This window comes from Gossypium raimondii, chromosome 13 (genome assembly GCF_025698545.1).
Source record: "Gossypium raimondii isolate GPD5lz chromosome 13, ASM2569854v1, whole genome shotgun sequence".
Classification (NCBI taxonomy): Eukaryota; Viridiplantae; Streptophyta; class Magnoliopsida; order Malvales; family Malvaceae; genus Gossypium; species Gossypium raimondii.
Genome location: NC_068577.1, coordinates 24974289 through 24987415, shown reverse-complemented (window position 1 = coordinate 24987415; position 13127 = coordinate 24974289). Strand labels below are relative to the sequence as shown.

The following is a 13127-nucleotide window of genomic DNA, read 5'->3' as shown; positions in this document are numbered from 1 at the left end:
TTAAATCATTTCAAAATTTGTCATTTTCTTTATAAGACAATTTCATTCTTCTTATTTGTAATTTTTCGTTTATATTTTTTGCGGTGAAATATATTTGGTAGTGTTTGAGGACCTAGTCGTAATTTCTTTGAACCTCGTTAAATTTTTATGTTTTTTATTGTTTTATTTATCTTTCAATATTTTATAGGATACAATTGTAGTAACATATTGTGATATTAAATTACATTGTAGAAAAATCTTATCTAAAAGTTAAATTTTTAGTAGGACCCGTTTGTGCCCTCTAATATTTCTTGAGAATTAAACCTAATATAATTTTTAGTACAATAATTTTTATCATTTACCCTATTTGTAGAATAATGTATCTCTTCAACATTCTAACTTGAGGATTCCAAAAGTCCAAAAATGGTCCTAAGGTTGATATAGATTAAACCTATAATTTTAAATAAAATATTTTAAAATCTACATCATTATGCCGTTAATAAATTAATAAGATAGTGACTAAAAACGAATTTAGATAATTTAATGATTAAAGTGAAAATTTTTATAATTTACTGATGAAAACAAAATAAAAATAATGATTATTAAAGCAGTTAACCTTTACATAAATGTTATGTTGTGACCGCTCACTCCAAATGTTAACGCGCCAAATTTCATTAAATGTGTTTCTTTTTTACCACACTTCGGGCGGGAAAAAAGAGGTAGAAAAGAATTATTTAAAGATTAATATCTTTATTACTAGCTACCATCCAGCTTCATTTTCTTTTTTTTCTAGGTTTGGATTTGGGTCTGTATTGGTTCTAATGGCGGTTTCAGTGCCGGTAATCGACGTGGATGATGATCCGAAAGCCCTCAAAATGGACGGTCAAGATCAACACAAGAAGGGTACGAAGCGAAGGAGAACGTCATGGTATTCAGAGAACTTGAGCGGTGAACAAAGAGAGGCCCAGATCAAGGGATTGAAGCAAGAAATGGAGGGGCTTTTTGGGTTTTACAAAGAAATGATGGAGCAGAAATCGGGTCTCGGGATGGGGTACGACATGGGGTTGGTTGAGTCCGGTTGTTCACTAAATTCAGTGGTTGCGATTCTGATGGAGGAGAGCGACTTGCCGCTGTCGAAATTGTTGGAGGCAATTCATGGGAAGGTTAAGGACAGAATGGGAAATGTGAGTTTGGCCGCGGTGAAAAGCGCTGTGCTGCTTGTAGGGCAGAGAGTGAAATATGGATTGGAGAACGAAGAAGCTGATATTTTGGAGGATGATTCCCACTCTTCTCTTTGGTGTTGGGAGGTACATTTTCTTTGCTTTTTATTGTTTTGGATTTTTTTTTGTAGTGTTTACAGTTACACACATACTTCCCTGACAGACAAGAGATGCAAAGTTGATACCAAAAGCTGTACGAGCCACGTTAAGAACTCGGCGTACCTGTAGAAAGAAGATAAATGAGAGAATTACTGCTGTTTCTGGTAGGAAGAAATCTCACTGATTTCTTTGCTATTAAATTCTCTTGATTCTTGTTTCGTTACTGAAGTGAATACTGTGGTCGCAGTGGAATAGGTGTGTCTGCCTTAATCTTTTTCTTAACCATTTGTTTGGTTCTTTTAGGCAATTCTTCTAGGCAACAAGTTTTGCTGAATCCAGTCAATTGAGGGGCCCTTTTCTTCCAACTTGTGTTTAGAACTTTGGCCTTAGATTAATCCTTTACTCAAACGTTAACTTTTGTCGATTTCATCTCTATCAAAACTCGTAACATTGGTCATACTTTATAATCTCTTCTCTATACATATGTTTTTTCTTTGGTTCTGCTCTCTACTCAAGCTTTTGCGCACTTCCAGTGTTCTAACAGCTTACCTTGTGTTAATTGGGAAAAAAGTACTCTTACGTTTCTTATGTTTATTGCCTTATTATATTCCGTGTTGGCATCTTTCCTGCAAACATGTGCTTTGTTTTTAACTGAGGAATGAGTTGTTTAATTGATTTTCGTATTGAAAAAAATAATCAATTTGATGTTTAATTCTTTCACATATGTTCTTGCATGGAATGTGACGAGCAAATTTTCAACTTTAATACCTTAATTTCATGATTCAAGTGGTTAATGATATTTATGGTTCATTGCAGCAATGGTAACTCTGTTACAGAAGTCGGAGAATGATCATAGCAACGAGTATGATTTTGTGAAAGTATCAGAAAAGCTTGCCAAGGTATTAAGTGAGGCAGACATTCGCTTGTTAATGTGTAACATGTTGCAGAAGACTGGTGCAAAGATGTATGTATTTATGTTGTTCTATAGATTTTGTGCTTGAATTAGTTTCTTAATAGTAAAAGCTTTTGTCTGTTGCCAAAGGGCTGAGAAAGAAGCAAAGCGAGAAGAAAAATTGTTAATAATGCAACTGGAGAGAAATAAAAGGGAAATTGAGAAGAAAAAGAAGAAAGTGGACCGCGAGCTCCAGAAGGAAAAGTTGCAAAATGTATGTGCAACTTTTTAAAGTTTGTCCATGTGTGAATTATCAAATTTTAGTTTTGTGGTTGTGCTATTGGAATGTGTAAATCTGAATTACTCCCAGGACAGTGATTGTGTTGGGTATGTCATTTGCAGTTACAATCCTTTTTTGTTTCTCAGATTTTCATGAACATAGTTTATTTCAGGAAAAGGTGAGAAAGCGATTGCAGGATGAAGCGGAAAGGGATGAAAAGCGTCGTGAAAGAGAGGAGGCTGAGATGAGGAAGCAGCTGCGGAAACAGCAAGAGGAAGCTGAGAGAGATCAACGACGGCATGAGAAGGAAGATGCTGAACTGAAAAAGAAACTTTCAATACAAAAGCAAGCTTCAGTTATGGAACGCTTCCTCAAAAAATGTAAAACATCACCATGTCAGATTGAGGAAATAACTAAGCCAACCATATATTCTCCATCCACCGAAAAAAGTGAAAATGTGCCTGAATCAATCATGCTCTCCATGGACAGGGCTCTTTCATCTAAGGAAGAAACTGATGCTGATGATCTTCGCAAGTGGGTTTCTTTGTTTTCTTTGACTTGTATGCTTTTACAGGCTTTGGTTTTACATTTCAAGTTCACATTCTATTATTTTACTTCTCAGGTTACACTTATCTTCTTGGCGTCGCTTAGGTCATTCTCTTCATTCAAATCATAAACAGTGTTGGGGCATGCGTATGAATCCTAGGACTGAATTGTTTAAGGAACTTAAGTTAACCGCTAATAAAGGGTTATCCCGCGAAGGCTTGACCCTTGAAAGGCATGTAGATGGATGGGTAGAACAGAATTCTGATGATAGATCCTGCCATAATGATGATGTTTCAGTTTCTGATGTTAAAAATTGTTGTGCAAGGAAGCAGTTGTTGCAGTTTGATAAGAGCTACAGACCTGCATTTTATGGTATTTGGCCTAAGAAAAGGTAGACTCCTATTTCTTGCTTTTGCATCCTTCTAAATAAGCATTCAGCCTAGAAGATTAGTATCTTGTGAAAGGTTCATTCTTCTTGTATAAAAGAACGTCAGACCTGTCAATTTTGACCCCAACTGGAAAAAGAATGATCAAATCAACCCAAACCCAAATCTAGCCCAATCCAATTTGATCATAAAAAACCAACAATTTTAATCCGAATTGACTCAAACCCAAATTGAACTGAGCTTGAGATTGTCCCAAACCCTAAACACCCAATGGGTAGATCTAAAGAAAATGCACTGTTGTATCAGAATATGTGGAGTTGGCTAAGCATTTTATTTGAACAAATATAAAACCATAATGGACGGTTTCATGTCTATTACCTGTGTTTCCTTCCAGGTTAAGACCGATCTTTCAGATAGGTGGGGTTAAAGTAATGAATTCAGAAATTAATGAACTGTATAGAAGAGTTATCTATTGAAATAACACTCTATGCCAAGGGAATTAATAAAGTGTCAGGAAAAATTGGTACAAGAAGCAGTGGATACACGTTTGAATTCTACTTCTCAACTACATTCTTTTTTTCCCCTTGAAAGTACGATAATAGCTTCCTATAACTAATTAAAAATATGCCTTGGATAAATTAATTTATCAATTTTAATCTTTGTTTGCTTAAGGTAGCGTGTCTAATTGTACAAGCTGTATGTGTAGAGTAAGTGCTCATTCATACTCCTTAAACTAGCTTGGCTAGAGTTCATTTATGAAGCTCTGTGAACAAGTAGTAATACTATTTTTAGGCTTGATCTCAAAGATCTGAGTTTGCACATTTGTAAGTTTGACTCATTAATCTTCACAAAAAAATCCGATAAACCTTTCTTTGTGAAAATACTCAGATAATAATGTGTTTTATACTTGTAGATTTGACTACTTGAAGCTTTAATATTATTCATATTTGGCCTAAGGTCATTGAATAAAATGCAGTATAGATTGCACATAATCTATTATTTTGGAAAATGCTACTTCAAACTGTATACTTTTTCCTTAAAAATGAAGACTTAATATAGTTAGGGACATTGTAAATGTGGATATATGTTTTTATTTTTTTTGTGACCCCCTCCTCTCCTGCTTTGCCAATCAAATTGAAAGGCATCTTGCAAGCATAAGGCCACATTGAAACTGTCCAGGGCCAGTTAGACTTTTTGATATTTGGCCTCCAAAATGTATGGCTTCTAAACCTTTATATATATGTATGTATATATATCAAGGACATTGAGTTTCAAGCTTTACGTCATGGTATGAGCTGCTTTTTGTTGTTTAAGCTGAGATCTTGGAATGTGCTCTTGGTTGGCTTGGGGCTCTGTTAACTAAGCTTTAATATTTTTCAAGCTTGTGTAAATTTAAACAACCGAAGTTTGATTGAGGAAAAAAATCCTGCATGGTTCTTGGAATTAGCTCTGGTTGGCTTGGAGCTCTGTTAACTGAGCTGAGAGGAGTTAGGAGTTTCAAGAACTTGATGGTTTTCAAGCTTGTGTAAATTTAAAGGACTGAAGTTTGAGGAAAAGTATCCTACGTGGATTATCTATGAGAACTCCTTTTCTTCAATGTTCTGTAATATTGTGTACCAAGGAGAATACCTTTCCACCAGAGCAATTAATTTTTTCTTTACCTCTTGCATCTTTTCAGAATTCGTAGTAATAGACAATCAACAAATTTGGATCACCTAATGCTTTCTGTGCTTTTGTTAAATTAAGTCCCAGCGGTAGAGTTTTTTCAACAAAAAATCAAATAGAAACCCAAGTGGAAAGTTGTTTAAAAGTTACCAATCTCTTTGTTGACCATATGTTCTGTTTCCAGGTGATTGCATTTGCAACATTCTAGTGTATTTGACTCCATATCCTGTTCTAAGCTTCATTCAAGTGTGCTTCATTGCTCCCATTACTTTTATGATTGTACTGTAAAAATATGAAAATTAGTTTTTTTTTTTTTAATCTCTTTACGTTTCCGTGGTATCTTAAATGAAATGGTATTAAAAGGCAATAGTGCTGATAATGATTGGGACAAAAATATTTGATTTCATTTAGTTAGTATTCTTTGTGAAGTTGTTGCATTGATGTCGCGTTGCTTTCAGTGTTGCAATTTGTCAATAAGTTGTGTTTTGCTGTATTTTCAGTAATGTTGTGGGAGCTCGTCACCCATGGAGGAAGGACCCAGATTTAGACTATGATGTGGATAGTGATGAAGAATGGGAGGAGGTACTGTAAGTTATTCAGACTGAAAATTAGATGTAAACCTGGAAATAACCTTTTCACTTGACAGGAGGAGCCTGGTGAAAACCTCTCAGATTGTGATAAAGATGAAGAGGAGGAAAGTTGCGAAGGATGCTCCAAAGCCAATGATGAAGATGAAAGTGAAGATGGCTTTTTTGTACCAGATGGATATCTCTCGGAAGATGAGGTAAAAACTTGGAAGATACTCCACCTTGTTAACTTCTGAACTAAAAAAGAATCACCTACCATTACTCGAAAACCACAGGCTTAAAGTGCTTATTTGAGGCTTATATGCAGGGTGTACAAGTTGACAGGATGGAATCTGATGTTCCAGTTCAGGATATCCAAAGTTCCCATATCAGTGAGCAAGATGGGTGGAATGAGGAGTTTAGTGCATTGCTTCGGCAACAGAAGTGTCTAAACAATATAACTGAGCAAGCACTAAGGAAAAATCAAGTGCTGATTATATTAAATTTGTTGCATGAAAAGGCGTCATTGCTAATGGCTGAAGATCTTAATGGTACTCCTAAATTGGAGCAGACATGTTTACAAGCCCTGAGCATGCGGGCATATCCTGGTGGCCATTCTATAGAGATATCAATTGATAGCAAGGTACATGACAATCAAGAAGCTTGTTTGTCAAGTGTGAAGGCTGGAGTAACACCGGTCCTATCTTTGGTACCAATTCCGGACTCAGATTTGCCTCTTATCGTAAGTTGCACTTCTAACCACAGTTTAATGTAAAACATCCTTTGGTTATAATGTTCAGGAATATATTCTCCCTGCTATTCTTGAATCTCATCATGATAGTAGCAGCGAGGTGATATTATGACATGTTAGGTGCTTGAAAATTAATTTCTGTTAAAAATTCTAAACTGCTGTGGTTTGCTGCTAATTTTGATATTGCTGGTTTTAGGTATCTACAATCCAGTCATGCTCCCATGGTATCAAAAGCTTGGTAGAGTCTTTGCAAGAGAAGTTTCCTTCAATTCCAAAGTCTCAGTTAAAGGACACAGTGCATGAAATTTCAGAATTCTCAGATAATCGTTGGCAGGTTAGTGTCTCATTCCTGAATTTAGATCTCGCTCTTTGCTAGTGGCATTTATTTCTATATTTATTTTGGGGTGCTTACATGGATGACATTAGGATCGCACCCCTTTTTGAAAATACTATTGTACCATGCTTGGTTTAAGTAGTTGAATTAACCTCTTAACGAAGTAGAATGGATATGTTAGACCAGGGAAATGTGAAATTAATGATTTAATGCTTGAAATTCATTTTCATGAATTAGTTAGCTGAATGTTCGGTGTTCCTTTTTTGGTCTTACCCTTCAGTAAATTTACCTTCTCTTGCCTTCTCAACAGTTGCAAGGGTTCTGATTAATTTTGACTATCCCCAGTCCTTGGTAAGAGGGTTAAATTTTAGGCCATGAATTTCCAACAAGCTGATGATTACATAATATTCCAAGCATGCCTTTATATCAAGCTGCAACTGTCATGCCTTCTGATACCACACCGCACCTAGTTTACTTCATCAACCAATTCCATGCCTGTCTGTGTTAAAATAGCGATGTAAGTTATGCTTTGAGTCTGACACAAACTATTTGTTTTACTGATATGAATGATCTCTCTGCAGGTCAAGAAAGAAATCTTAGTGAAGCTTGGCATGTCAGTTTCACCAGGTATTTATGTGTCTCAACTCAACTGGTTTAATTTTAATTTTCATTGACTGGACCATTTCTTTTATAAACCTGACAGAGAAGGGGGGTGGACAAACCAAAAGTATTGCTGCTTTTTTCTCGAAAAGGTGCTTGCCTCCTGCTGCAAAGAGTGTTTGCAGCCCTACTACCACTGAATCTTCTCCTCAGCAATTACTGAAACCAGGTTCTGCTGCCCATGAGCAACAGGGTTGTACATTCAACCATACATAACATTGCCTTCTGTTACCCTTTTTTGGCTCCTAAGCGTGGGTACAAATTGCAAGTTATGTTGTAAAATCTTGTTAAGATGATGGAATGAAGGGGTGGGTATTGGGACTTGTGTACGAAGTTTTTTGATTGTGAGCGATACTGATACAGGAGAGCCACCCTTAAGATCTCATCTGATATCATGTTCTTAATACGCTACTCAGTAGTACCCTTTTTAATTCTAGAAAAGTCGTTTCGGTTAAAAATTTGGGTAGCCGGTTATAATTTTAGTTTAGAACTTCAAGATAAATATATATCTGAAATTTGACCGGGAACTAATTAAATTATTATGATAAATTAGATAAAATATAAAACTGTCTAGTTTTTATCATTGCCAATGGATGAATGGTGGTATTTAATTTTATTTAGCGTCATTCTTTACGGCTTGGGATTGGGGCTGGCCGTTGGTGTTCTCAACGGTGTGCTGGTATGCTTGGAAGTGGCGAAATGTGGTGTTTGTGGGCTCGTCGCAATATAGACGGCAGTTGGGATCGTGAGGGTGAGGGCAGGGGCAGGGGCAGGGGACGTGCTTGGGGACAGTAATGGCACTTGGTTTGTGGGTTTCTCAGCCTTTTGTGGAATCGAAACAATAGTCTTGCTGAGTTATGGGGCATTTATCATGGTATTCGGGTCGCTTGGACGGCAGTTAGGAGAATCATTATTGAGTCGGATTTAGCTACGTCTGTTGTTATGATCCGTAAGGGGTGAGCCAATTTCACCCTTACTTTCGGTTTGTTGAATCAATTCGGGCATTGTTAGGAAATGAATGGCTATGGGAGCTGGAGTATGTCCCTCGATAACGGAATTTTGTGGCTGATTGGTTGGTAAAGAATGAGCTACTCGAAACTAGAGAGTTGTGCGTATTCGATGGACCACCACGAAGTGTCATTGACCTGGTTGTTGGCTGATGTTGTGGCTGTTCCTTCACCCGTAAGATTCTTGAGTGACTGTTTAGGATGTTTCCCTCCTTTGTTGTTCCAGAAAAATAATAAGATAATAAAGATATGATATAAAAAATAATTAAATTATGAAAACATAAAAAAGTAATTTCAGCATGACTCAGAATGTTAAAATTTACATAAATGAGTGGCATAAAAGTTCATGTGGATCTAAGTTACTCGAGTATACAAATGTAAAATGTATATCACCGCAAAGATTCTCTAAATTGAATCACTATAATAACATTCGAAATATTCGAAATATGTGATGAGTTTATGTACAAAATGGCAGGGTATAATAAATTACATACAAAATGCTAGGGTAAGATTGAGTTCTAGTTTACTTGTTCAAAGTTCAAAGTAAAACAATTCAAGATGAAGTTACAAGCTTATGTGCAAGTGTAACAATTTAAATTTCATGATGTCGGAAAATATGATTTTAGAATATTATTTCGATAAATCGAATCTGTAAACATAAAATAAGAATATTTATGGAGTTAATATAAAGAATATATTGAAATTGGTTAAGTAATTTAGTTGAAAAAATAGTTAATTAAGGCTCGAGACTAAATTGTAAAAGTCTAATAGCTATTAAGTTTTAATTAAGAAAAGATTGGAGACTTAGATAGTAATTATCCAAAAGATTAAAATGATTAATAAACCAATTTTAGTTAGTAGATAGTGTTGGAAAAAATCTGATTCGAAAACGGTTTTCTTGCACAGCGAAAAATAAAAATTTTGAAAATTGACTCAGTTTGTGATATTTATAGTAATAAACCCTAAACCGAATTTGCACCTGTATTTTCAGGTAGACGAATCATTGTCATTCTCGACTTTCAACCAAACGGTATTCTCCGTGTTAGAGTATGCCTAAAAGACCAATCATAAAAAGATTGTAATTACATACTTGTTTTACCTTGTTATTAATATAATGCATTGCCATTGTTATTTCAATTTCTATTACTGTTTGTATAAATAAAATGATCAATAATAAAGTCCTAAGAATAATATGATTATTCTTAAAAGGTCCTTAGTCAAGTATTATTATGGGCTTGAACAATAATAATGCATTGAGACTAATGTGTAGTTGATTGATGACAAAGTATTGTCATTGACATAGGGACGTCAAAATCAATACATGAGTATGTGTTAGAGAACAACATATTAGACTGACCTACCATGAGTATGTTGACTGCCTCTGGATGCACTAACGTCAAGAGTGTGAGTATTGCAATAAAATATAGAATTACGAGGCAGTATCCACAAGTATACGGGTCTAGTTGTAATATAGTTTTACAATGGAGTGGGTGAGTACTTCAAGGATCGTACCCAAGGGAGGCGAGCGCTAGATCAATACTAACCTAAACACTAAAAGATCTAATTAGTACTTTAGATTCAATTATAGTACGAAGAATATAAAATAAATTATTTTTGAGGTTTTTATAATGATAAAAATAAAAAAAAAACATAAAAAGAAAATTCAAAAGATTAAAAAGGAAGAATAAATCAAATCTGATTATGGGTGATTAGCTCACTTCGGTAATCTCCATCAACTGTCATTTCGGGTTCCTCGTCAATCAACTAGCCACTACCTTAGCAGGATCTTCCGATATTCCACTAACATAACGAGTCAGTAAGAACTGCTTACCTTTCGACCTCACATTTAGAATGGTTTGAGGTTAAGGTTTTCACGGATGGGCAATACAAATTTTGGATTAATTCCCACCTTGATGACTTCTTGGGGTTGTCAGGGTTTGTTTCACGTTCTCCATTTCCCAAACAGTTGATCTATTGAGTAACCCTACAAAACATTTAACAGATCATACCTCCTCTCGCTAATCCCCCATAGAAGGATTAGTTCATCTTGATGCTCATAAACAATATATAATCGATGCAAAGAGAAAACATGCTAATTAAATCGAGAAGATGAAGTAAATAAAAGTGCCTGATTGTATTGATATTAAACATTAATCCACAGAGTTGAATGATTCCACAATTTAGATCTATTGAAAGAAAACAACGAACAAATAAACTAAACTCTAAAAACCTAAGAAAGAAAGAAAACGAAACTAAATCTAAAGAAAGAAACTAGGTTAATGAAAATGTGTCTATAACATGTGCCAAAGAAACCTATTTATAGCCTTCAGGTGGCCGTCGTCCTTAACCCTAGGTTAGCTAACATTCCCAAGCTTTAAGTTTGATTGTGCGGACCAAAATGCCCCTAATTTGTGTTTAAGTTTAGTTTTAGAGTCGATGTCACGACACACCGGACTTATGTCGTGACATAGCAACCATATGCTCTTCTATAACTAGCTTCAGGGGTATGTCACGACACCCTCAGTCTGTGTCACAACATCAAAGGCAGACTTGAATTTTCTTCATTCTGTTCCATATGTTGCGACATAGCGTCTAGTATCATTCTAAAATGCCTTCTAATGGTCTCCTACATAGTCACAAAGTAAGTTAGCTCTCCCTTAGGCCTTATTCGACCTTTAGGGTCAATAAAAGTCTAAATTTGCACATTTTATTGAATATAAGTAAAACTAAAGAAACTTAACTAAAATGTAATGAAAATTCTTGTATTCAGGCTCCTTAAGTGTGAAAACTAGTTTAATCAGCTACACCGAGTTTCAACATATCATATGTTTCTTGGATTATTATGTAATAGTCACAAATATTACTCATAGTGATAAATATGTATATGATCCTCGGACTTTAGATCATAATTTTCCCAACATAGTGAGTCGTATATTTTGATATAGTTAATCATTTACCGTAACAGGTTGTACTATAAAGACTGATGTTAGATATACCACAATCTATGTAGCGGGATATAGTTGATCAAGATATGATTTATCTCTCCTACATAATGGGAGTAATATCTTGTGCCACTTGACGAACTAAGACTAGAAATGCATGGCCATGATCAAATAAGTTGATATGAAATATCAAACTTATTTGTTTAACAAAGTTTACTCAGAATATCAAGAAATATGGGATTGGACTATACAAGTATGACTATTCCATGACTTGTGTTCAATATCGATATTAAGGATAAAATGATATAATACATGAAAAAATTTATCACAGAAAGGTAATGTCGAATCACGACTTTTTTGTAACTTGAGTAGCAATGATGCATTGCTAGATGCCACTCATTGCTTGTAATATTAGAAACGTTCTAGTATTACTACTAATGTTACAAGAGCCTACAGCGTTATATGCTATAGTTGAAGCGAACAGAAACCAAATACATTCGGTATTGTATTTAGCTATCACATGAATTAAATTAATTGTTGAATTAATTTACTTTGATAGTTAAATATTGAACACATTATATGTACAAACTTGTTGTACACAAATAGAGAACATAGATAAAATTAATATATGAATTTGATTCATACAAAATATTAATTATATATAGCTTACCAAATTATTAATATAAGCAGTTATAATAATTAATTTCGGTCAAAATATAAAAGACATGGAAATTGATATTCTTTAGGAAAGAATATAATTTCTTTTTGACTTTCCATTTGTTTCTCTAATATTAAGGGAATAATCCGTTTTTTTTTCTGATATGTGATATCAAAGAAAATAAAAGGAATATAATCCCTTAATGTGTTAGGGTTACTAAGAAAAAGAAAATCAAAAGGTCTAACAAATGTTTTTTATTTTTCTCTTTGAACAATTGAAGAGATATTTTTGTTCGCTCTTTGAGTGGGTGAATTATATAGAGGCCAAGACGTTATTGTTGCAGCTTGGAATCGAAATCTCCGAAAAGGATCCTATCAACAACGTTGTTCGTCACTTTTCAGTTTTGAAAGGTATATTTTCAACCCTTGTTTCAACTAGATTCATTCCTTGTACATGGATCTATGATTGATGGGCGTATCAGCAATCCAACACTCCACTATTCTCATACCTCGAATTACTTCGAGTGTGGGCTCGAACAATTCGAATCAAAACACAAAACTATAAATAATATTCTTTGTTTTAGTGTGAAAAAAAATCTTTTCAAATAGAAACTGACGTAAATTGTTATTTCGAAAAATAAATTTAATAGTTGAGAATAAATTCTCTCTATTTTTGGTCATAGTAACAATATCTTCCAGTTGTGTAAATAGCCCTACCAGTGCCATCTATTTATAGAGAGATGAGGTAGAACCATTGTTGAATTGTAGAAGTTTATTTCAATTAGAAAAAAAAAACTCCTAGCCTGTTTAAGAGTGTAAGGGGTGCAACCCTAGTTAATAATACTAGGGTTTGTCGTTCCCCTTATTAAAATGAGGGGCTTTTGAGCCTCTGCTATATTAGGCACAATTACAAGTACTTCTCGGTCTTTTAACCCAGTACTTTATAATTTGATCCAACCCGATATTTATTTTTCTATTTCCCAAAATAAACATCTCAATATATTTCAATTAAATAATCTTTTCAACCCAATTCGAATTTCATTAAAACCATGACGGCTTTATCGTAAAAGAATTTATAAAAAAATATATTTAATATTTCTACATTCAACTGGTTCACTTTGATTAAATGATTTATTTTCATTT

At 34.5% G+C, this 13127-nt stretch overlaps 1 protein-coding gene across 4 annotated transcripts; it reads left to right on the top strand.

Annotated features, from left to right (window-relative positions):
* Positions 1–738: 738 nt before the first annotated feature.
* LOC105785356 (chromatin assembly factor 1 subunit FAS1) lies at positions 739–7968 on the top strand. 4 transcript variants are annotated; one of them, XR_008192916.1, is made up of 13 exons: positions 739–1286; positions 1363–1462; positions 2115–2262; positions 2341–2464; positions 2643–3004; positions 3093–3407; positions 5568–5649; positions 5714–5851; positions 5962–6375; positions 6581–6718; positions 7029–7069; positions 7300–7345; positions 7422–7515. XR_008192916.1 is itself a non-coding variant. In XM_012611417.2 (12 exons), the coding sequence occupies exons 1-12, from the start codon at positions 801–803 to the stop codon at positions 7592–7594; spliced, it is 2526 nt and encodes an 841-aa protein (XP_012466871.1). In that variant the 5' UTR covers positions 740–800; the 3' UTR covers positions 7595–7968. The 4 variants fall into 4 exon arrangements, 2 of the variants coding, with proteins under 2 accessions (XP_012466872.1, XP_012466871.1); XR_001130923.2 differs by having other exon boundaries at positions 7029–7345; positions 7422–7525; XM_012611417.2 differs by lacking the exon at positions 7029–7069 and having other exon boundaries at positions 740–1286; positions 7422–7968.
* The last annotated feature ends 5159 nt before the right edge of the window (positions 7969–13127 follow it).

What these genes read in the sequence shown, in the direction of transcription:
- LOC105785356 (XM_012611417.2), top strand. Translation starts at nt 801, where the DNA reads ATGGCGGTTTCAGTGCCGGTAATCGACGTGGATGATGATCCGAAAGCC. An exon ending in CTTCTCTTTGGTGTTGGGAG is followed by an intron (nt 1,287 to 1,362) that starts GTACATTTTCTT and finishes CTTCCCTGACAG; the next exon opens with ACAAGAGATGCAAAGTTGAT. An exon ending in AGAAGGAAAAGTTGCAAAAT is followed by an intron (nt 2,465 to 2,642) that starts GTATGTGCAACT and finishes AGTTTATTTCAG; the next exon opens with GAAAAGGTGAGAAAGCGATT.